Here is an 18,639-nt window from a genome sequence, read left to right as displayed (position 1 = left end):
ACTTAGTGAGAAATGATGTGGACACCTTGCATGAAGAGAGAATTCATCTAGTAGAGTTTAGCTTTATAATAGTACTAGGAGAATGCCCCGCGCGTATTGCTGCGGGAATTATCGGTAAAATTATACTATCATAATATATGTAAGTGGATGATTTTTAGTATTCTAGCATGGATAACTAAATATATGTTAGAAAATGATGTGGTTTGCTAATGTGAATAACATAGATACCGGATAAATGATATGTGTTAGTTCGATTTATTAGTGGATAATGATGTGAACACTTTGCATGGCGGGGTAATGTATTAGTGGGGTGATTTAGTGGATGTGGTGTGGATGTGCATGACAAGAGAATTAGTTAGTGAGATGCTCTAGTGAATGATGATGTGGATGCTTTGCATGTCAAGAGAATTAGCTAGTGGGGTTTATTTATGTAAGAGATTTAGATATGATAAGAAGAGAAGAATTAACCCAGTTTATGACACTCACAATGCAGACTCTGTCATAGAATCTAAAGTTATTTATTACCTCGAACAATGTGGACTTAGAGTCTAAATAAGACTTGGAGTCTTATTTTTTCTACCTCTTTCTTTAATAAATACTCCCTCCATACCTAAGAAACCTGACGTTTAGACAGGAATTGTGGTAACCAAGGAGTGACTAATTAAGAGTAATCTTCCAACTTTGCCCTCATTAAATAGCCCTACGAGTATCCTGTAATCAAGAAACTTTCATAGCTTGATTGGTTTATCTTGAGTAGCAAGGTGGGCAGGGTTCGATTCCCCTGGCCTCCCATATTTTTTCCTTCGCTCACGATTTTGCATGGCACACTGCGCTGAGGACGGTCGCGAGGTAGGTGGGCAAGGTTCGATTCCCCTGGCCTCTCATATATTTTTTCCTTTGCTCACAATTTTGAATGGCATCGCGAGAGGGAGGGGTAAACCCGTCCAAGACTTGCCTTTCCTTCGCTCGCGATTTTGCATGGCACACTGCGCTGAGGACGGTCGCGAGGTAGGTGGGCAGGGTTCGATTCCTCTGGCCTCCCATATATTTTTTCCTTTTCTCACGATTTTGAATGGCATCGCGAGAGGGAGGGGTAAACCCGTCCAAGACTTGCCGGCATCGGTAGAACGTCAGCTTTCATAAAAAACGTGAAGAAGCCCAGAACATCTACTGTTATAGGTACGGAGGGAGTATGCTGCCACATCAACAAAATACTATAAATAATATGTAATTAAATGCTTGGACTCTGTGATAGAGTCTTGCATTGTGAGTATCCTTATAAGGCTAGTCTCAATGCATGTTTCATGAGAGTGTCATGCACATTAAATAGAGTGTCACATAAGCAAAATTGCTGACTTGACAGAGTCATTAAATGAAGGAATTTCATCAGATGAGAGACGAGTTTCATTTCCATAAAACTTATGTGGCTCGGTTACCTAGTTTATAGTCTTGTTAACTATACAATAAAATTATACATTGAGACTGGCTTAAGTAATTTCAGGCGGTTTCAAAAGCTAGGGATGTTAAAAGATTGGTTTCCTCATTAAATATAAGCGAGGTGAAATGAACTTGGACAAAACTCGAGGTTGAAAGGACTTTCGTTGGTCCGTAAACAATTTTTAGCCTGGTCGATTGGCTGCAGCGAGGAGGCCTACCCCGTGCAGCCCATAATATCCGTGTATCCGTTGCAATTTCAAAAACCCGATCTTACGTTTGATAAGAGTCCTTAAAAAAAAAATCTCTCGTTTGAAAGGAGTCGATGCAATGGAGGAGGCCTAGAGGCAGCCCTAGACCAACGAGGCCTGGCCTGCTCACGCGCACACAGCCCGAGGCCACATCCTCGAGGAGGGCAAGACCAAGAGCCCGCCCAGCCAAATTTTCAGTCCCGGAACCCGAAGCCCAAGGAGGCCCACGAGTGCGTCGAAACGGTACGCCAACGCACGCCGGCGACTCGGCGAGCCGCGCCGCCTTCAATTCGAACGTTGGAGAGTCCCCCGAGTCCACCGGACCAGACCAGACCATGTCCATCCCCACCCCACCCGCAGGCACAGGCGACAGCATTTAACTAGCGTGCGTCACCTCCCGTCCTCCTCCTCCTTCCAGCCGTTAGAGCAGCACCCCCGCCCCCACCCGCGGCGTCCTCCTCCTCCTCCTCGCCAACGCCGCCGCACTAAAGCCGGGCGGATTAAATTCCAGGGCGGAAGGGTCCTCACCTCCATCACGATCCGTCTCCGCTCCGCCGCCTTCCTCGGCGAGGATCAGATAGGTGAGCACCCGACCTCCCTTCTTGCTGTCCGGCCCGCGTCCCTTTCCATCGGCCGGTGTTTCCCGCTACTGCTTCGGTTGGGAGTGGGACTCGCGCGGCCTTCGGTTGGTGAGCGCCGCCGTGGTGTCCTTGGTTGGTAGGGTTCCCGGATTCTCGCCTCCCGGGGGTACTGGTGTACTACTAGCCGGGTTTCTTGCTGGCGGGCGCGCGTTCTTTCCGGCCCTTTCTGGTGGCTTGGAATGGGATGCTCTTCGAGGTAGGATGACTGGGACTCTGGGAGGGTCGCCGTGTGCGCCCCAGTTCTTGGGGACCAACCGTGTTTAGGTAGGATTTGGGTTCCAATGCTACATGCGTTTGCTGGATGTTGATTTGTCGTCTCATACTCTCGTTAGCGGCCGGCGGCCCTGCTGGCGACACGCGAGGAGTGATTTTTTTTTTGTCTCGATGTGCTCTGCAATTGTTTTGGGGCTTTAAGGGTTTCCGGTTGAGAAGCAAATCTTGCGGATTTGGGTTTCAGAGATCCTGTTTCTTGTTTCAATCTGGCGGTTTTTGTTTTGTTCATCCAGACACCGTGGTTCCCAGTGTATGCCGTGCTTATGTCATGGTAAATTTATTTGGTGCTGCAGATATCTGTACATTCCTGCTCTGCTGAGGCTGGCTAGGTAGGTGGTAACAGCAGCAAGAAGCAACAATGGCTGCTGATGTTGGGCTACGATTCAACGGCTGGTCATACTCAGATTTGCCTTACAACGAACACAATGCACAGGTTACATTCTGCTTTCCTAATCATTCCTCGGTAATTTCTTAGAACTGTCAACTGAAATCTTGGACCTGTGTAGTTCCCAAATGTGAAATGTGGTAATGCGGTTAGGAGTTATTTTGATATGACAGACTGATGCTGCTTAGATCCAGGCTTTGTACTTTCCTTGTGTTCTCTTACAGGTCTAGAGAACGGATCCGTGTATTGTTCTTTGTCATTCAGCTCTTTTGACTGATCAAATATCCTGAATTCCAATTTTCCTTTTTGTCTGGTTTTCAGGATTCTTCAGTTCAGGAAATGGTGCTCAATCATGGCTCAGTGTCATTTGGTAGATTTGCTGCAGAATCATTGTCATGGGAAAAAAGGTCAGTGTTTGAACATAACAGACGCAAAGAGGAACTAAGCAAGCTCACAGCCCCTGGCTTGGTTGCACAAAAGAAGGCGTTCTTTGAAGAATACTACAAGAGGGCCAGGCATCTCAAGGCTCAGGGGGGACTGCATCAGACTGGAGCCACAATGGAGGAGAACGGTGACAGTACTCTTGGCAATAGCAGCCAAGCAGATGAAGCAGCTATGTCTGAAGATCCAGTATCCTGTGCTCCAAGTTCTACCAGTTTTGAGCCTTCCACTGAAGTTGGCTCATCAAATGAGAGCAAATGCCAAGATGCTCATGACCTCGGGTACTTGACATTTAATCCTTTATTTTCTCAGACATCATGCTTGCCAAACATTCAAGAGGAGAAGTCTAGCCCTGGTCAAAAGCTTGGATCAAGGATTGTCTTAGCAAGTCTACAATCAGAATATCTCAAAGTTGATCCTGAGAAGAGTGGGGCAAGCAAAAATGTACCTATTATTAATAGGTCAAGAAAGGTATCAAAGGTAATGTCTTCATATCAAATGTCGTGAAAATATTTTTCATCTTGATTCCCACTGTAGTGGGGATATTGGTTTTCTATTTTAGAAAATTCTTGACAATCGCACAATAATAAAGGTGTTGCTGCATGGCTAGATACTTTAAGAGTTGGATGATTATTTACTTTGTAGAATGTAGATTCACTGACAAAATAACAAATATTATACACCTATGTGCTCATTTATTTGCTTCAAATATAGTGATGATCTCACCTAGATTGCAAGATTTGGATATTGATTGAGTACATAGCTACATGGATAAAATAACAACCTTTTAGCAGGGATCATAAAAGTGATAAAGCACATGTATATTTTATTTACTTCAAATACATGATTTGTTCAGAGATTGTGGCTTTGAGCAAGTTCTGAAGTTCCATCCTTAATGTAGTAGGGAGGGTGTAATTACCAGAATATATCTCTGTTCTGTATATAAATGTGAACAAACTTGGCAACTTTCTAAATAATACTAGATACCCCCTCCCCCTGTTGATAGATATAAGATGTAATTGAGACTTAAGTTTTGGACTGTCTATCTGATACGTCTCTGTCTATTACCTTATCTCAGGACCTGCCAACTTCTGTTATCAACATCCCCAGGGTAGATTTAAGAAGGAATTCAGAAAACAGACCCTCTCGAGACTTTAAGGATCCATTCCACAAGAGAGTTGAGATGAAATTGCGTGCTTTATCTGATAGGATGGATGCTGATAGAACTGCGGCCTCTACTAGATCAGCTTCTTACCAACCTCCCGAGAGAGCTATGACTTCATCTAGATCTGCATATCAAGATAGACCAGCAATGTCTTCTAGATCCAGTGCGTGTCAGAACACCAGTAGAGCACCTTGTAAATTAGCTGCTCAAGCTTCTCATAAATATCTTAAAGTTGTGAAGGGTTCAGATGCCAAACCCCATGGAATTTACGTTAATAAAGGATCAAGTGCTTCTCTTGTTGCTTCTAGAAACAGTACTGCAACTGGGAAGTCGCCTGCAAAGATCTTGGTGGTGCCCAGTTCATCTCAAGCTAGTGCAAAAACTTCCAGGACTGCTCAGGTAATTTTGCCCCATCAACAAAACTCCATCAACTTCAAATGGTTGAACTTTTTGTCCAATCTGTTGCGTGCACCAGTGCACTTTTCCCTTTGAGAAATAGAACTTCAGTTACTTGATGCCATAAATGTACCATAGAATTGTTTTTTATACTAGTTCTATGAAGTGCCAGAAGGGCTGATATCCTGATAAGTTTGCTGACCTTGAACTTGTCGATTCAAACATCTGTAACAAGGTCGATACTATCATTTTGCAGGTTACATCGAAAAGAACAGCAGTACCTACCAGTGTAAACAATGTGTCACAGAATAAAAGGTCTTTAATTCTCTCTGTTTCACATTGACTGGAAATATTACAGAATTGTTACTGATAGAGCTGATGATCAGGAAGCACACACTCGTGGCATTGGATGAAAAATACCCAAAGAGAGAATATGTGCGCAGATCTGCACCTCCAAGTGCAAGGTATAACTGTTTACGATTTGCTGAGTGGTTTGTTAATAGATATTCACTGAATCTGAATCTTAAGCTACTGTGGTCCTTTGCAGAAGCAGCTCCGAGAATCTCCCTCGTGCTGCAAAGGCACCTAAGATTTCAAATGTGACAAATCCGGTGTCCAAGGTAAAACCTTTGAGAACCTAGGTGGTGGTCCACAATGTCTTTTTGCAAGCATTAGTGGAATTGAAACTGATTAGCAGATTGGATCAAATCTTCTTGAGATGGGGTTTATTTTTGGTTGTGGAGGGATGTTTTTTTTTACCAGTTCATAGTGTTTTGTTTTGTTTCTTTGTCCTATTTACTTGCTGATTAAATCGTACTTTGTTGTATAGACTGAAGTTGTGCAGAATTCAAGGTCATCAAGTAATCTTATTGGAGGAAGAAATATGTTGACAAAGCGCTCTGCAAACTGCAATGAAGAAAACAGAAAGGTTGGATATTTCATTATTGGGCATTTCCTTCTGTTAATGATCTCGAATATTATTAAAGGCAACTTCAATAGTGCCTTAAGAGCTAGCTCATAGAATATTTTATTCAATAAGGAGAGAGAATGATAAGCTAGCTCTTCATGAAGAGCTAAGCTAAGCTCACACAGTTTCTTAGGATATATGTGTCTATGCTTACACATTTTTCTATATTAGCATGTTAGGTTACTTTATTTTTATAGATTTTTTAAAATTCATATGAGTCTTCTTTCTTTACTAGATGCCAGCATTAGCTGACGCTTATCCTTGATCCATCTTCAGTGCTACTAAAGTTTCTTTTTTCTCGATTAGGGATACCAGCATAAACTAAAATTGGTTGGGGTTGCATCATGTGTTTACAGGTGATCCGTTCGCACACAGGAGACCTGGCTAAACCAAGCATGAGGAGCAATCTGAAGGGTGGTCCATCACTGACTAAGAACAAGCCACGGTAGGTCAAGCCCCACTGACCAAGCCACGGTAGTGTTCCCAGCAATTGCTCAGGACATCCCTTTGCAACCATCCAGACATTTAGGCCCTGTTTGGTTCCTCTTGCTAAATTTTAGCTAGCTAAATTTTAGTCACTTTAGTAGCTAAAGTTCTAAACACATTGACTAAAAGAAGCTAAAATAGTTTAGTTCCATTAGTCACTCAAGAGTAGCTAAAATAATTTTAGCTAGCTAAAATTTAGCAAGATGAACCAAACAGACCCTCAGTATTAGCTTCAAATGTCATTAACCATGACCACCTCAGAATCTTCTTGGACGCCTACGCCGCTTGTGTATGTCAGCACTTAGCACTGGTAGTTCCTAACAATGGTTCTGACCGGGCAATCTTTTGCAGGCAAGAGAGGCCACGATGGCGATGATTGCCGATCTTTTGCAGGCAAGAGAGGCTACGAAGGCCATGGTTGCAGCCGGAAACCGTTGGTGCACTTGGCGGCGTCGAACTGGACAAGAGCATCGTTTTGTTTGGATCACCTGGAGCCTCAAACTTCTCGTTAGCTTTGCAACACAAAATTGGGACAAAACCCTCGTGCCGGCCATTACGGGCAATCAAAAGAAGCTCAGTTCATAGAGATGCGCAGTGGCTGGCTGTTTGCTGTTGTACGTGAATCTAGAGTAGATCCCCTCGGTGTTGGAAGCGTTGTCGTCACTGTTGTAATCCAACAACAGTCACAAGAGAATATAATAGTGCAATGGATTCTTCTTTTTCACGGTTGTGCAAGGCAGTATGGAAGGATGCGATGGTTTCTTGGCGCTGCTGTCGTTACGGCCCGTGAGGCCGTGACGTATTATTGGTTTGTTGGTGTTAGGCCCAGTCTCAATGTATAGTTATCAAGACTATAAACTAGACTAGGTAACCGAGCCATAGGAGTTTCATGGCGATGAAACTCTTCTCTCATCTGATGAAACTCCTTCATTTAATGATACTGCCAAGTCAGCAATTTTGTTTATATGACACCCTATTTAATGTGCATGACACTCTCATAAAACATGCATTGAGATACACCAGAATAACTTTCTTTTGCCTCCAAGATGGAAAGAAGTGGTTGGCTCAAAGGGTCCTGGGTACTGGCAGGAAATGTCCGTGGTACGTCCCATGCATTACGAGGCTATAGGCCTATTTGATACAAAGGGTCAAGGCCTAATTACTAGCTAGTTAAAGACTAGTTAAGATTAGTTCTAGTACATTCAAATATAAGGACTAATTCGTAGACTAGATTTTATATCTAAGTGTTGACCTAGTAGTTAGCCAATTTGCTAGCTATCCACAACTAATTTGGATTCATTTTTAACCCTAGCTAGTAACTAGCCATGTGTATCAAACATGTTATCTAGTACTCTATGTTCCTAATTAATTGTCGCTGTGGAAACATAACGGTCAAACTATCTTTGACTAGATTTTAAAAAAAATATTAGTCAAAATTTTATCTCCAATAATTTTATTATAACAATAGATTCAAAGATCTAGCCAATAATATTAATTATGTACTATAAATATTAATATTTTTAATATATATATATATATATATATATATATATATATATATATATATTCAAAGTTGTTTGATTTCTTAAGAAGTGAGAAAGACATATGATGGAGTATTCCGTAAACAAAGTATAATGTTTAGTTCTGATTTTGGTGAGAACACAAGCACATATTAGGTTTTGCACGGATTAAGATCCTACTTAGATTTACTTAAATAAGTTGTTAATTGCTAAAACCCATTTTTTGGTAGGACGGTAAAAACTTTGCCGTAATTTTTATTAGACCAAGAAAGAAAAAGAAAGGCAAGTGCCAGCCTAGTTACTCATCCTGTACAACTTTGGGACAACTGTTATAACTCACTCCACTACTTGTAACGTGGTCGAATCGACCAACTAACAACAACTTGGTCGAAGAAAATTAAAAATTCAACTAAAATACCTCAACTAGAAAAGACGATTTGGAGCATCGAGCAGCCATCACCCCTTGGAGAAGCATCATGGCAGACAACAAGAGATCAACGATGGAAAACTATTCAACCATAGCCAATAAAAAAAGCTAAGGTAGTGTTTGGTTGAGAGACAAGGTGGGGTAAAATGGTCTTGTCTCTAATTTGTAGGAAGGATGACTCCATTTTTTGTTTGGCTGATAAAAGACGTGATAAACCTGTTTTTTGTTTGCTGCAAAGACATCAAAGTGGGATGACCTACTGATAGCTAAACCTATTTGTCAGTTCTTTTTTCTTTTTATTCCTCTCTCCTATAGTCCTATCTCTTCGTCACTTTCATTCCCAACCGACCAACACAACACCATAGGCCCGTAGCGGCACCCACTGTGTGTCGCCCCGTGCTAGGGGTGGAGCAAGGCCATAGGCGGATCTCATCAAATCCAGTTCACCCACACAGTGGTGTGCGCTGAGGACCGAGGGTGGAGGCCACCCACATGGCGCTGCTCATGGGAGCTAGGGGTGGAGCCTGCGTGTGGCTACCTGTGGTGACTTCTTCATCTGCAGCGGCTCCTTCATCTCCACGTCCATCTTCTTTGTCAACTTTGGTGATGAGCTAGCCTTCTTCCTCAACTCCGATCTCGCTACTCTTCTTTCTCATGCTTTGCGCGTGCTTGCGCTCATCCCAAGGAAGATCGACTTGTCTGCCAAATTTGTTGAGACGAGAAGCCTGTTTGGTTGTCTAAAAAATCATAGCTAAAAAATACTGTTCGGTGATTTATTATGAGAAAAAACACTCCTACTTGACAAAAAAAAAATGATTTATAAGACAAACGAACTAAGCCGAGCTTGCCTCCAATTCCTTGAAATATTCTACATGGGATATGCTTAACTTTCATTGCCCCCAAACTAAACGCCATAAAAAATGAATTCATCCTATCTCTATCTCACCTTATCCAGTTATCTCTGAACCAAACGCTGCCTAATATTGTAGGTCTCTTCTAACTATTGCAGATCATGAAGAAATATAGTTCATCTAATCAGAGCCTAAATCTGCCAGAAAATACTAGCCACATCATTCAACACTCTATCGCCGCAGTTCGTCGTGTCCACATCTGGAGAGCGGCATGTGTCCATAAGATATACCACGTCGGCGCTGCGGTGGAGTCGGGTGGGTGTCTCCGGACGTTTACGGTTTACCGTTTAGATATTCTTTTGCCTCGTCGGAAACCGCCCCCACTGCCACTAGGAGGCGTTCCAGAGAGCGTTGCTATGCGCTCCATGACTAGTGTGCCCCACAGCTGAGAATATTTGGAGGGCCCACTCCACACTCAGGCCAATGGGCTCTGCTGCGTGAGCGTATAGTAGTCGCGCTCTTTTCTCGTTATCCGACACGCCGGGCTGCTACGTGTCCCGCCTGGCCCTCCCCCACTCCTCGCCCACACCCTTCTGGTCTATTCCCGCTGGGTCCCGCAAGCACTGGGTCCCACCTGCCTGCCTCCACAACGCCTCGGCTCTCCCCTAGTCCCCTACACCGCCGTTCCCCTCCCTTGTCCTTGTCCCTTCCCCCAACTTCCCTTTTCCTTCCCGGAAGAGACGGGCAGACGGCAGAGAGCCACCACGGCCATGGAGGACGCCGCCTCGGAGATCAGCGACTGGGAGGTGCTCTCTGCCACCTCCGCCTGCGGGGGCGGCGACGACGACGACGAGGTATTAATCGTCTCCGGCGGGGCCGGCGACGTCGTCCTCGACCACTTCGCCCTCACCCCCGACCCCGCAGCCGCCTGCCATGGCGACGGCGAGGGCTCGTGGTCGGCACCCGGCGGCGTCTGGCAAGGGTTAGAATTATTGGATGGATTCGATCCGATTCCGGAATCAATTGCATCTGGCGTTAGGAGCCAGCAGTCACCGCCGCCGATAGGCGGCGTCGATAACGCCCCCAAAGAAGGCTTGATTCTTCAACCCACCGTGGCGCGCGGTGCGACCCGCATCGCATATGGAAATCAAGCCGAGGTGGTAGACGCCGAGATTGAGCAGGAGAGTGATTCCGTGATTAGTCGCGGGGAATTGTGCCCGGTGCTGCAGCCGGCGCATCATGGCGCGGGAGAAACTCTGGATTCTGATGCTGCTACACCTACAGGTGCCCTGCTCCAAAGCGAGGTATCGGAGAGTTCCCTTGTGCAATTGGATGATGGAGGAATCGGTGCGGGTGTAGAAAGCTCGTGCCTTGAGGATGCGGTGTCAAGTGATGGGATTCATGGTGAGCAAGAAGAGCAGGAGCAGGAGCAAGGGAGCAACGCTAATGCTGCCACTGGTTGCGATGAACCAGATGGAGAGGCCAAGGATGGTGCTTTGCCTCTGGCTCACACGCCAGGTGCTGAAGAAGGAGAGAAACAATTTGTTGTCTGGTGGAGGCTGCCGTTCAAGCTGCTGCACTTCTGTGCTTGGAAGGTGAAACCAGTGTGGTCCTTCTCAATCGCCGCGGCATTTCTTGGCCTGGTCGTGCTGGGGAGGAGGATGTACAGGATGAAGCGCAAGGCAAGGGGCTTGCCCCAGATTAAGATTGCGTTTGATGATAAGGTAAGCTCTTTGCTACTTACTGTTGAATACATCTGTTGCTATATTAGAATTATATGGACCTGATTCTGATTGTGGTTTAGTCCAGGACAACACATAAGTAGCATATATTTGTTTCATGAAATAGTTTATTTGGTCGAGATAATTTGTTATGAGAATTGATGGATGACTTATGATAAAATACCGAGTCATTAACTTGAAACATCACAGCTAGTGAATATAATATTCAGGTACAAGTATCAAGCAAAAAATGATAAAAAAAAACAAGTATCAAGGAAAACAGATAATTGTGAATCATAATTTATGTCTATGCTGTAAAAAGTGATAGCAACATGTATTCTCTGCAATTTTTTCATGAACATTGACTTATGGATGAACTTGCTTCCAAAGTGGGTGTAAGGTGATAAGAGTTTAAGCACAAATAGTACAGAATTATTGTCACGGTCACGGCAACATAATGACCAATTAATGAACTGTAGAGTTTAAGCCTTCCTTTCTTTTGAGTAGAGTATTTTTTGTAAATCATTTTGAAAGGCGAAACAATGTAGTATATGTGCAGGGAGTTCTTTTTTTTCACCATTATATTGGCACTCGGTTTAGATAATTTATTGGGGTCATTGTCTTATGGGATCTATAACTGTCTGCTATGATCATGTCTCTGGGCTTTGTAATATTATTCTTCTTGAACTATGGCTGTATGCGTATATGGGAGACATCTTAGCAAAGCCCTTTCTGAACAATTTTGATTGTGATTCCTCTCCTGCTACCGTTGGTAGCCTTCCCTTGAGAAAGGTGGATTCATTAGTGACGTTCAGTTTCTCACACTGGTCTCACAATCAGTTCCCCCCCCCCCCCCCAATATTTTCATGAACAACGCCAATATGGTTAATGCATAACATGATCATGATTAGTTAATTACTATCCAGTAAGGCAGTGTCCCTCATGTAGGGGGTGTACTAAGAGGCACCTGCCAGTGTGTTTGACTATGGCTGACTGAAATTAGTATTATTTTCCATTAAATGCCATTGCATCAGGATTGTGTTTAGTAGTTAGTAAGTCCTGGCTGCTAGGACCAAAGATTAAATATTTTGTCATAGTTCAATTTGGATACCCTCATACCATAGCCTTCTTTGTCCCCCTTCTTTCTAGAATGGAAGTCATCGCCCTGTATAGCTAAGTTGAGGCATGTTGATTAGTGTCCACATGGAAGTTAAGAGGATAACAATAGTACCTTTCCTACTGCCCGTAGTGTTCACACCAAACCCAAAATGCACGGTCCAGTTATCATGGAGAAGTAGGGGATATCAATTGCACCTCTTTTCAAATTGATGTAATGCCATTTTCAGATGGGAAAGAACACCAGGGTACAATTATTGTGAAGCATAGAAAACAAGCTAGTAAAATGACTAGTGGTTAGGCACTCACTTTCAGTGTTTAAGATGACAAGGTAGTAAAATGACTTGTGCCTAAGCAGTGTGTGTTCACTTGCTTCTTTCATTCCTTCAAACGATTAGTCAGTGGTCATAGTTGATGGCGTTTTATTGTGTTGACATCATTAGATTTCGATCAGAAGCTACAGCTCATGACCATACTTGTCTTGCCAGGAAGTGTCTAACCATGTTTTCCTTGTTGGTGTGAAAAATACAGAGGGCCTCCCAGTTTGCTGATCGCGCGGCACGTCTCAACGAAGCCTTCCTGGTAGCGAGACGTGTACCTATGCTAAGAACATCATCTGGTGCTACGCTTCCATGGTCAATGGTTCAGGACAGATGAGTGAAGCTGCTCAAAGTTCCCTAGGAAGGTTCCTACAAGCAACCATTCTGGATGATGAACATCAGTACGAGCATCAGGATTGGCCTTGCCTACCTTTTGTTTTAGATGACGCATCAAGGAGGATGCCAATGTTGATGTCCGTTGTCTCTCTTTCTCTTCTTTTTTCTTCCTTCAATTTTTGTTTCTTTTTTGAGGAACCGCTTGGTTTTCATTTTTTTTAGCCTTTACTCTGTTTAGTCCATGGTCAGTGGTGGTGTCCTAAAATTTACCATTCCTACAACGTTTTTTTTTTCTTGTTAATTTGGATGCTAGTGTGCTCAGTTTTCATGTGCTCCCTTTTGCCATTGTCGCCCTGTTGTGTACTTCTCACACTCCTGTACAGTGTGCACTGATGATGATGATGTTGGCTTAATGGCTTGTGCGTCCAATCTTCAACATCAATGCCAAAACAGTTATCCTCTACATCTAGTTCTAGCGGGTGGGTGTCTGCAGCCCTCCATTCAGTTTCAGTATGCTGCAGCTTGAAAGCTTACCTGGAGTGTGTCTCTCTCAGCTGGTTCACGGTCCTACTGGGTGGCTGGGCGCGCAAGGTTTTCGGTATGCTGCAGCTTGAATGCCTGTTGTCTCTTACTATGCACAGATCCTCCGGATGCGAAAGGTTTAGGAAAAACAGGGTTGGTGCCCGTAACAGAGTTTTGAACTGAAAATGTTGGTTTAGATGGCGCAGAACTGAGCGCCCTTGGTCGATCCTGACCATTCCGGTAATTGAAGAAGAGAGTTCTTTTCCGGTAATTGTCCTCTTGGCTTTAACAGTGTCAACTCTGATGTAAATGATTTCGATAGCGGCAGCATTTGGATGTGGCACACCACTTACAGGACCATAAAACATAAGAAAAAAAATGTAGAACACCACTTATAGGACCATAAGGAGACCATATTTTGCATATGGCAAACAAACATAGCGCCTCCACTTCTCTCTACTGGTTCATTCATAATTTCCTTTATACTTTCTGCAAAGAAGATAGTAATTTTCTTGATTTATATTTTTGAGCCGTTTCTAATTTTCTGAAGGATTTGTTAGGATTGTAGCTCCAGGATTAGCTAGCGAACGAGTTTTTTCATTGTCAACCATTTGCAAGGAGAATTTTCAGATGCTATATATCTTCAGTGATGACATTTATCAACATACAAGGTAGTAGCATTCAATTCATCCATTCTTTGACAACAAATATTACTGATCAATGTGAACAAAATTGTAATCAAGAACAAGAGATTATTTTATCGAGTTATAACTTCAATCATTTGGGACAACAAGGAAAAGGAGCATTTTCTCTCTCTTTTTTTTTCTCAATGATTTATGTGTTCATATCTTTTCACCTCCACACAAGTCGGTCGTGATTAACGTCAGCCGCCACTGATGGGCGGTATGACAGCGAGCTCGTCGCCGTCAGCGACCGGGGTGGAGTCGGCCGCGTACTCCTCGTTGAGCGCGAGCACGACGGAGCCCCGGATCTCCTCCAGCTTGGGGAACTGCGCCAGGACCCGGGCGAGGCACTCGCCCGCGGTGCTCCCCGGCGGTACCTCCACCGCCGAATCCGCCACGCCCGTCAGGTCCCGCGCGCGGGCGAAGAAGAGCACCTTCACCGTCGCCGCGGCTGGCGCTGCCTGTCCCTCGGCTGCAACGGGCATCTCCTCCTCCTCCGGAGCGGCGGCATCTGGGAACAGCAATAGGGGATGAGGTGAGCGGTTGATTCACATCAGGTGGGGGGATAGAATCGATCGGTGATGATTAGCTGAGGCCCGCGGCGTAGAAGCGACGCGATCGGCAGGTTTACCTCTGGGATTCTTCGCCATCGCCGGAGGAAAGGAAGCCGCTGGCTGCTGTGCTGCCGCCTGCTGGCTGGAGACTAATCTTATTCCGGAGTCAGAGGACGACGCAAAAAAGGAAACGGCTTCGTCACCAGCAAATAAGTGCTGGCTCAAATTTCAGCACGCAAGTGGTCGTGCCGGAGTGGTTATCGGGCATGACTAGAAATCATGTGGGCTTTGCCCGCGCAGGTTCGAATCCTGCCGACCACGGTTTTGATAGTTTTTTTCTTCTTTGGCCTTGTTTAGTTCCGAAAAGTGAAAGCACTTTCGTTTGTTTGTGACAAATATTATCCAATCATAGATTAACTAGGATAAAAAGATTCGTCTTGTGATTTTCAGCTAAACTGTGTAATTAGTTTTTATTTTCGTCTATATTTAATGTTTCATGCATGTGCCATAAGATTCGATGTGACGGGAAATATCGAAAATTTTTTGGTTTTCAGAGTGAACTAAACAAGGCCTTTGTTTATATTATATATACTTTTTTTTTTGGCTATCTCTCGGAAAGCCCATCGCCGTAGTTCACGCAAAATGTGTTCAAACTCTCGCGTCCTTATTCGTCAGCCTCAAAATCCTCTCTCTCTCTCTCTTTTTTTTGTTTGTTTGTCACGATCTCAGAATCGATCAATGGGACGCTCACTGTCACTGATTCGAGCATCTTATTCTAACCACCCCCACTCCGGCAGTCCCTCGGCTGGCGACCGCCCGAGGCCCCGAGCAGTGACCGAAGGTTGAACTTAAGACGTCCCCTAATCGGGAGTTTTATCTGAGTTTTATTCATATTAAATAGGTTGCCATATAAACATTTTAGATGACATGGCAGTGTATTTAAGAATAGAGAAGAAACTCTTTTGGCACGATTATCAACTCTCTATGAGTTTTGAAATTAAATACCTATAAAACTATAGAATTAAACTCTCTATTAAGAGTGGATGTTTCATCCAAATTTATTTTATTTCATAAGTGGGCGAGGGGCACAGCGACGCGTGACTGGGCGGTCTCCGTCTGGCCAGGCTGCCAGGCCCAGAAGTGGAATAGCCCATCTCGCTAACTGAACCTTAGGCAAGCCGCAAACAGTGCAGGGCCACAGGCCAGAGGCCACGACGCTCGACTCTCCTCAGTCGTCAGTCGTCACCCACGGACTCGGGCGCTTGGCGGCGGGGGCGGCGCTCCAAGGCGGCAAGGCCGAAAGGCGGGCAGTCGCCGATCGGCACAGGCACGCGGTGCCGCGGCGGCTTCCCGCTCAGCCGGTCTCGGTCGGCAGTAGGCAGCAGCAGCCTCGGCTCGGCGGCTGGCCGGCTGCGCTCGGTGGCCAGCGCGCGGTGCGCCTGCGCCTGCGCCAGCTTGCCGAATTGAGCTCGCCCGCGCCTGCCTCTACGCCTACGCGCGGCCTGAGCTCGCCCGCGCCTGCCTCTGCCTTTACGCGCGGCCGCGCCGAACGCTGCTCGCGTGAGGGTGTTCCCCAACTGCGCGGTCGCGTCCCTCAGGTGCTTGACAGAATGCCGTTTCAGTCCTAGCGCCCGCTGCGCACGTCTGAGGAGATGCAGGGGACCCTCGGCGTCCGATCCAGAGCGCCGCGCGCGTCGCTGCGTGTTCTCTTCCCGCAGCAGCAGCTGACCGCGCGGGCGAGATGGCTGCAGGGCGGCGGCGGCGGGTGGACAGGGGCTTCGGAGGAGGAGGAGGAAGAGGCGGCGGTCCCGTACGTCGACGTGCCTCGCCCGGGCAGGAAGTGGGAGCGGAAGCCGTACGTGACGCCGATGAAGGTGCTCATCCGGCGGGCCAAGGAGGAGAGGCAGGCCCGCAGGGAGAGCCCGTGCCGCGTGCTCGAGCACCCGCCCGACAACGGCCTTGTGGTGCCGCACCTCGTCGACGTCGCCCGCCGCGTGCACGCCGCGAGGGAGGGGCTCCTCGGCGGCCTGACCAGGCTCGTCGAGGGCGAGGGCGCCATCCCGGTGAAGCGATGCAGGTGAGGGACACTCTGCTCGGAAGCGCCACGGCTCCTGGCATCAGTCAGCACTCAGCAGTGATGAAATCTTCTTGTCGCCAGGTTTTGCTCGGAGGTGCACATCGGCCGCGTCGGGCACGAGATCAGGACGTGCGAGGGGCGTAACAGCGGCGCGAGGAACTCCCTGCACGTGTGGCGGCCGGGGACGGTTCGGGACGTCGTCGGCTTCCCCTACTGCTACCACCTGTTCGACCGCGTCGGGAAGCCCAGAGTCGTGCACAAGGAGAAGTACGACGTGCCGAGGCTCCCAGCGGTCATGGAGCTCTGCATCCAGGCCGGCGTCGACGTCCCACGCTACCCGACCAAGCGGCGCACCAGGCCAGTCTACTCCATTGAAGGCAGGATCGTGGACTTTGAGCCGGACGACGAAGCAGCTGGGACGTCACCTGAACCGCCAGCGTGCACACCATTGCTGCCTCCAGCGGCTGGTGTTGTTAACGGAGAGGGGGAAGAGTCGGAGATCACCGTGCCTGAGCTAGCGTCGAGGACGCTGCAATCGTGGCTGGACATGAGGTCCGGCGCGGCGAGGCTGATGAAGAAGTACAGCGTGCACACCTGCGGCTACTGCCCGGACGTGCAGGTCGGTCCCAAGGGGCACAAGGTGCGGATGTGCAGGGCCACCAAGCACCAGCAGCGGGACGGGCAGCACGCGTGGCAGGAGGCCACGGTGGACGACCTGGTCCCGCCCAACTACGTGTGGCACGTCGCGGACCCCGCCGGCGACGAGTCGCTGCCCTTGGCGAACGAGCTCAAGCGGTACTACGGCAAGGCCCCCGCTGTGGTGGAGCTGTGCGTGCAGGCTGGCGCGCCCGTGCCCGCGGCGTACCGGAGCATGATGCGGCTCGACGTCGTGCCGCCAGCGCGCGACGAGTATGACCTCGTCGCCTGAGGCTGTAGCGCGTTGTGTGGCCTCGTTTGATCGCGGATGATCTCCCGTGTGCTTCAAATGTGAGAAGTCCGGCCGGGTTTGAATTGTGAGAATGTGGGGTGGTTGTATTGTGTGTCGAACGAACAGTTTTGCAGATGTGTTTAGAATTTTAGATGAACGCTGTCACAGTCTGTCACGATGCAGAACAAATTTCTTGATGTTTTCCTGCCACAAGTGGGCTTACTCATCGATGCAGCTGTATCTGTAACTTGCTTCCTTGCTGATCAGGCTGCTCTTTACGGATAGTATTTTCCTTTCAAGTGAATGAAAATAGTGAGCCTTTTTGGAACACAAATTTCCCAAAACACATGTTAGAACATAGGACAATTCCCTTCAAAGTTCCTATGGTTTGAGCCATTCCCTAAGGATTTTATAGAATTTATGTTCCAAAAAAGGGGATCTAAGCATTTTCTATTATCAGCCTTGTTGAAAATGTGAAGCAGAAGCACATCTTTAATAAAAAAAAAGATCATCGCATAAGTCTCGTTGTCAACTGTCAATTGTGGTAACGGGTGGTCCAATCTGAATAATTCAGGGACAGGACGAGGCTGTGTGTCTGGGCAAGTCAACACTGATAGTGAGCCGGGCAGGTGCAAAGTGTACTGTCATCACCTCCTCTCCTGTCAATGAATAGTAAGTAGTCCCTCCGTCCCAGTTCACTTCTAAAACAATGCACAGCTGCAGGTTGACACTGTGGCCGGGCTGGGAAGGGCAATGCTGTGAGTAGTCCTTTGTGGTTGAATGGGGTAAACTGAAATCCAGTCAGCAGGCATGTACAAGTACAATGTACTCTGCAAGAAGAGGAGATGGCTTGGCATTCCGGCCGTGTTCTACTAATATCTAATGGACATCCCTATCTGATGGCTGATGCCCATGCTGGACGAAAACTAACTAAAGGCCGTGGAGTCCGAACAGCATTTTTGAGGTCCGAACGGTGGGAAGCCTGGAAGGCATGGCTGTGCATCCTCCTCACCAAACGAGACGATGATATCCATCCAGAAAATAGGTACAAAATCTGATCCAGGTGCTGTGGAGGCAACTGCGTCGATTGCGCGTCGCGTTGTTGAAACTTGAAAGGGACCTGAGGAGAACGGAGGAGGAATAAT

At 46.8% G+C, this 18,639-nt stretch overlaps 4 protein-coding genes and 1 non-coding gene across 5 annotated transcripts; 4 read left to right on the top strand and 1 right to left on the bottom strand.

Annotated features, from left to right (window-relative positions):
* Positions 2,047-7,163, top strand: LOC8064291. The gene is made up of 10 exons (XM_021458542.1): positions 2,047-2,266; positions 2,893-3,032; positions 3,306-3,905; positions 4,504-4,989; positions 5,243-5,301; positions 5,373-5,450; positions 5,534-5,606; positions 5,816-5,914; positions 6,310-6,398; positions 6,791-7,163. The coding sequence occupies exons 2-10, from the start codon at positions 2,958-2,960 to the stop codon at positions 6,813-6,815; spliced, it is 1,584 nt and encodes a 527-aa protein (XP_021314217.1). The 5' UTR covers positions 2,047-2,266; positions 2,893-2,957; the 3' UTR covers positions 6,816-7,163.
* On the top strand, positions 9,902-13,193 carry LOC8068893. The gene is made up of 2 exons (XM_002453960.2): positions 9,902-10,961; positions 12,606-13,193. Exons 1-2 carry the CDS (start codon positions 10,008-10,010, stop codon positions 12,729-12,731), a joined length of 1,080 nt encoding a protein of 359 aa, XP_002454005.1. The 5' UTR covers positions 9,902-10,007; the 3' UTR covers positions 12,732-13,193.
* Positions 13,908-14,727, bottom strand: LOC8064290 (molybdopterin synthase sulfur carrier subunit). Its single transcript, XM_002452234.2, has 2 exons — positions 14,567-14,727; positions 13,908-14,446 (listed from the first exon to the last, which is right to left on the bottom strand). Exons 1-2 carry the CDS (start codon positions 14,583-14,585, stop codon positions 14,136-14,138), a joined length of 330 nt encoding a protein of 109 aa, XP_002452279.1. The 5' UTR covers positions 14,586-14,727; the 3' UTR covers positions 13,908-14,135.
* TRNAS-AGA lies at positions 14,729-14,810 on the top strand. The gene has a single exon. It is a non-coding gene; the product is annotated as a tRNA-Ser (tRNA).
* On the top strand, positions 15,730-17,822 carry LOC8064289 (APO protein 3, mitochondrial). Its single transcript, XM_002453959.2, has 2 exons — positions 15,730-16,566; positions 16,648-17,822. The coding sequence occupies exons 1-2, from the start codon at positions 16,142-16,144 to the stop codon at positions 17,492-17,494; spliced, it is 1,272 nt and encodes a 423-aa protein (XP_002454004.1). The 5' UTR covers positions 15,730-16,141; the 3' UTR covers positions 17,495-17,822.

The sequence above is a fragment of the Sorghum bicolor genome, chromosome 4 (assembly GCF_000003195.3).
Source record: "Sorghum bicolor cultivar BTx623 chromosome 4, Sorghum_bicolor_NCBIv3, whole genome shotgun sequence".
NCBI classification, from domain to species: domain Eukaryota; kingdom Viridiplantae; phylum Streptophyta; class Magnoliopsida; order Poales; family Poaceae; genus Sorghum; species Sorghum bicolor.
This window is presented reverse-complemented; position numbering and strand designations above follow the sequence as displayed.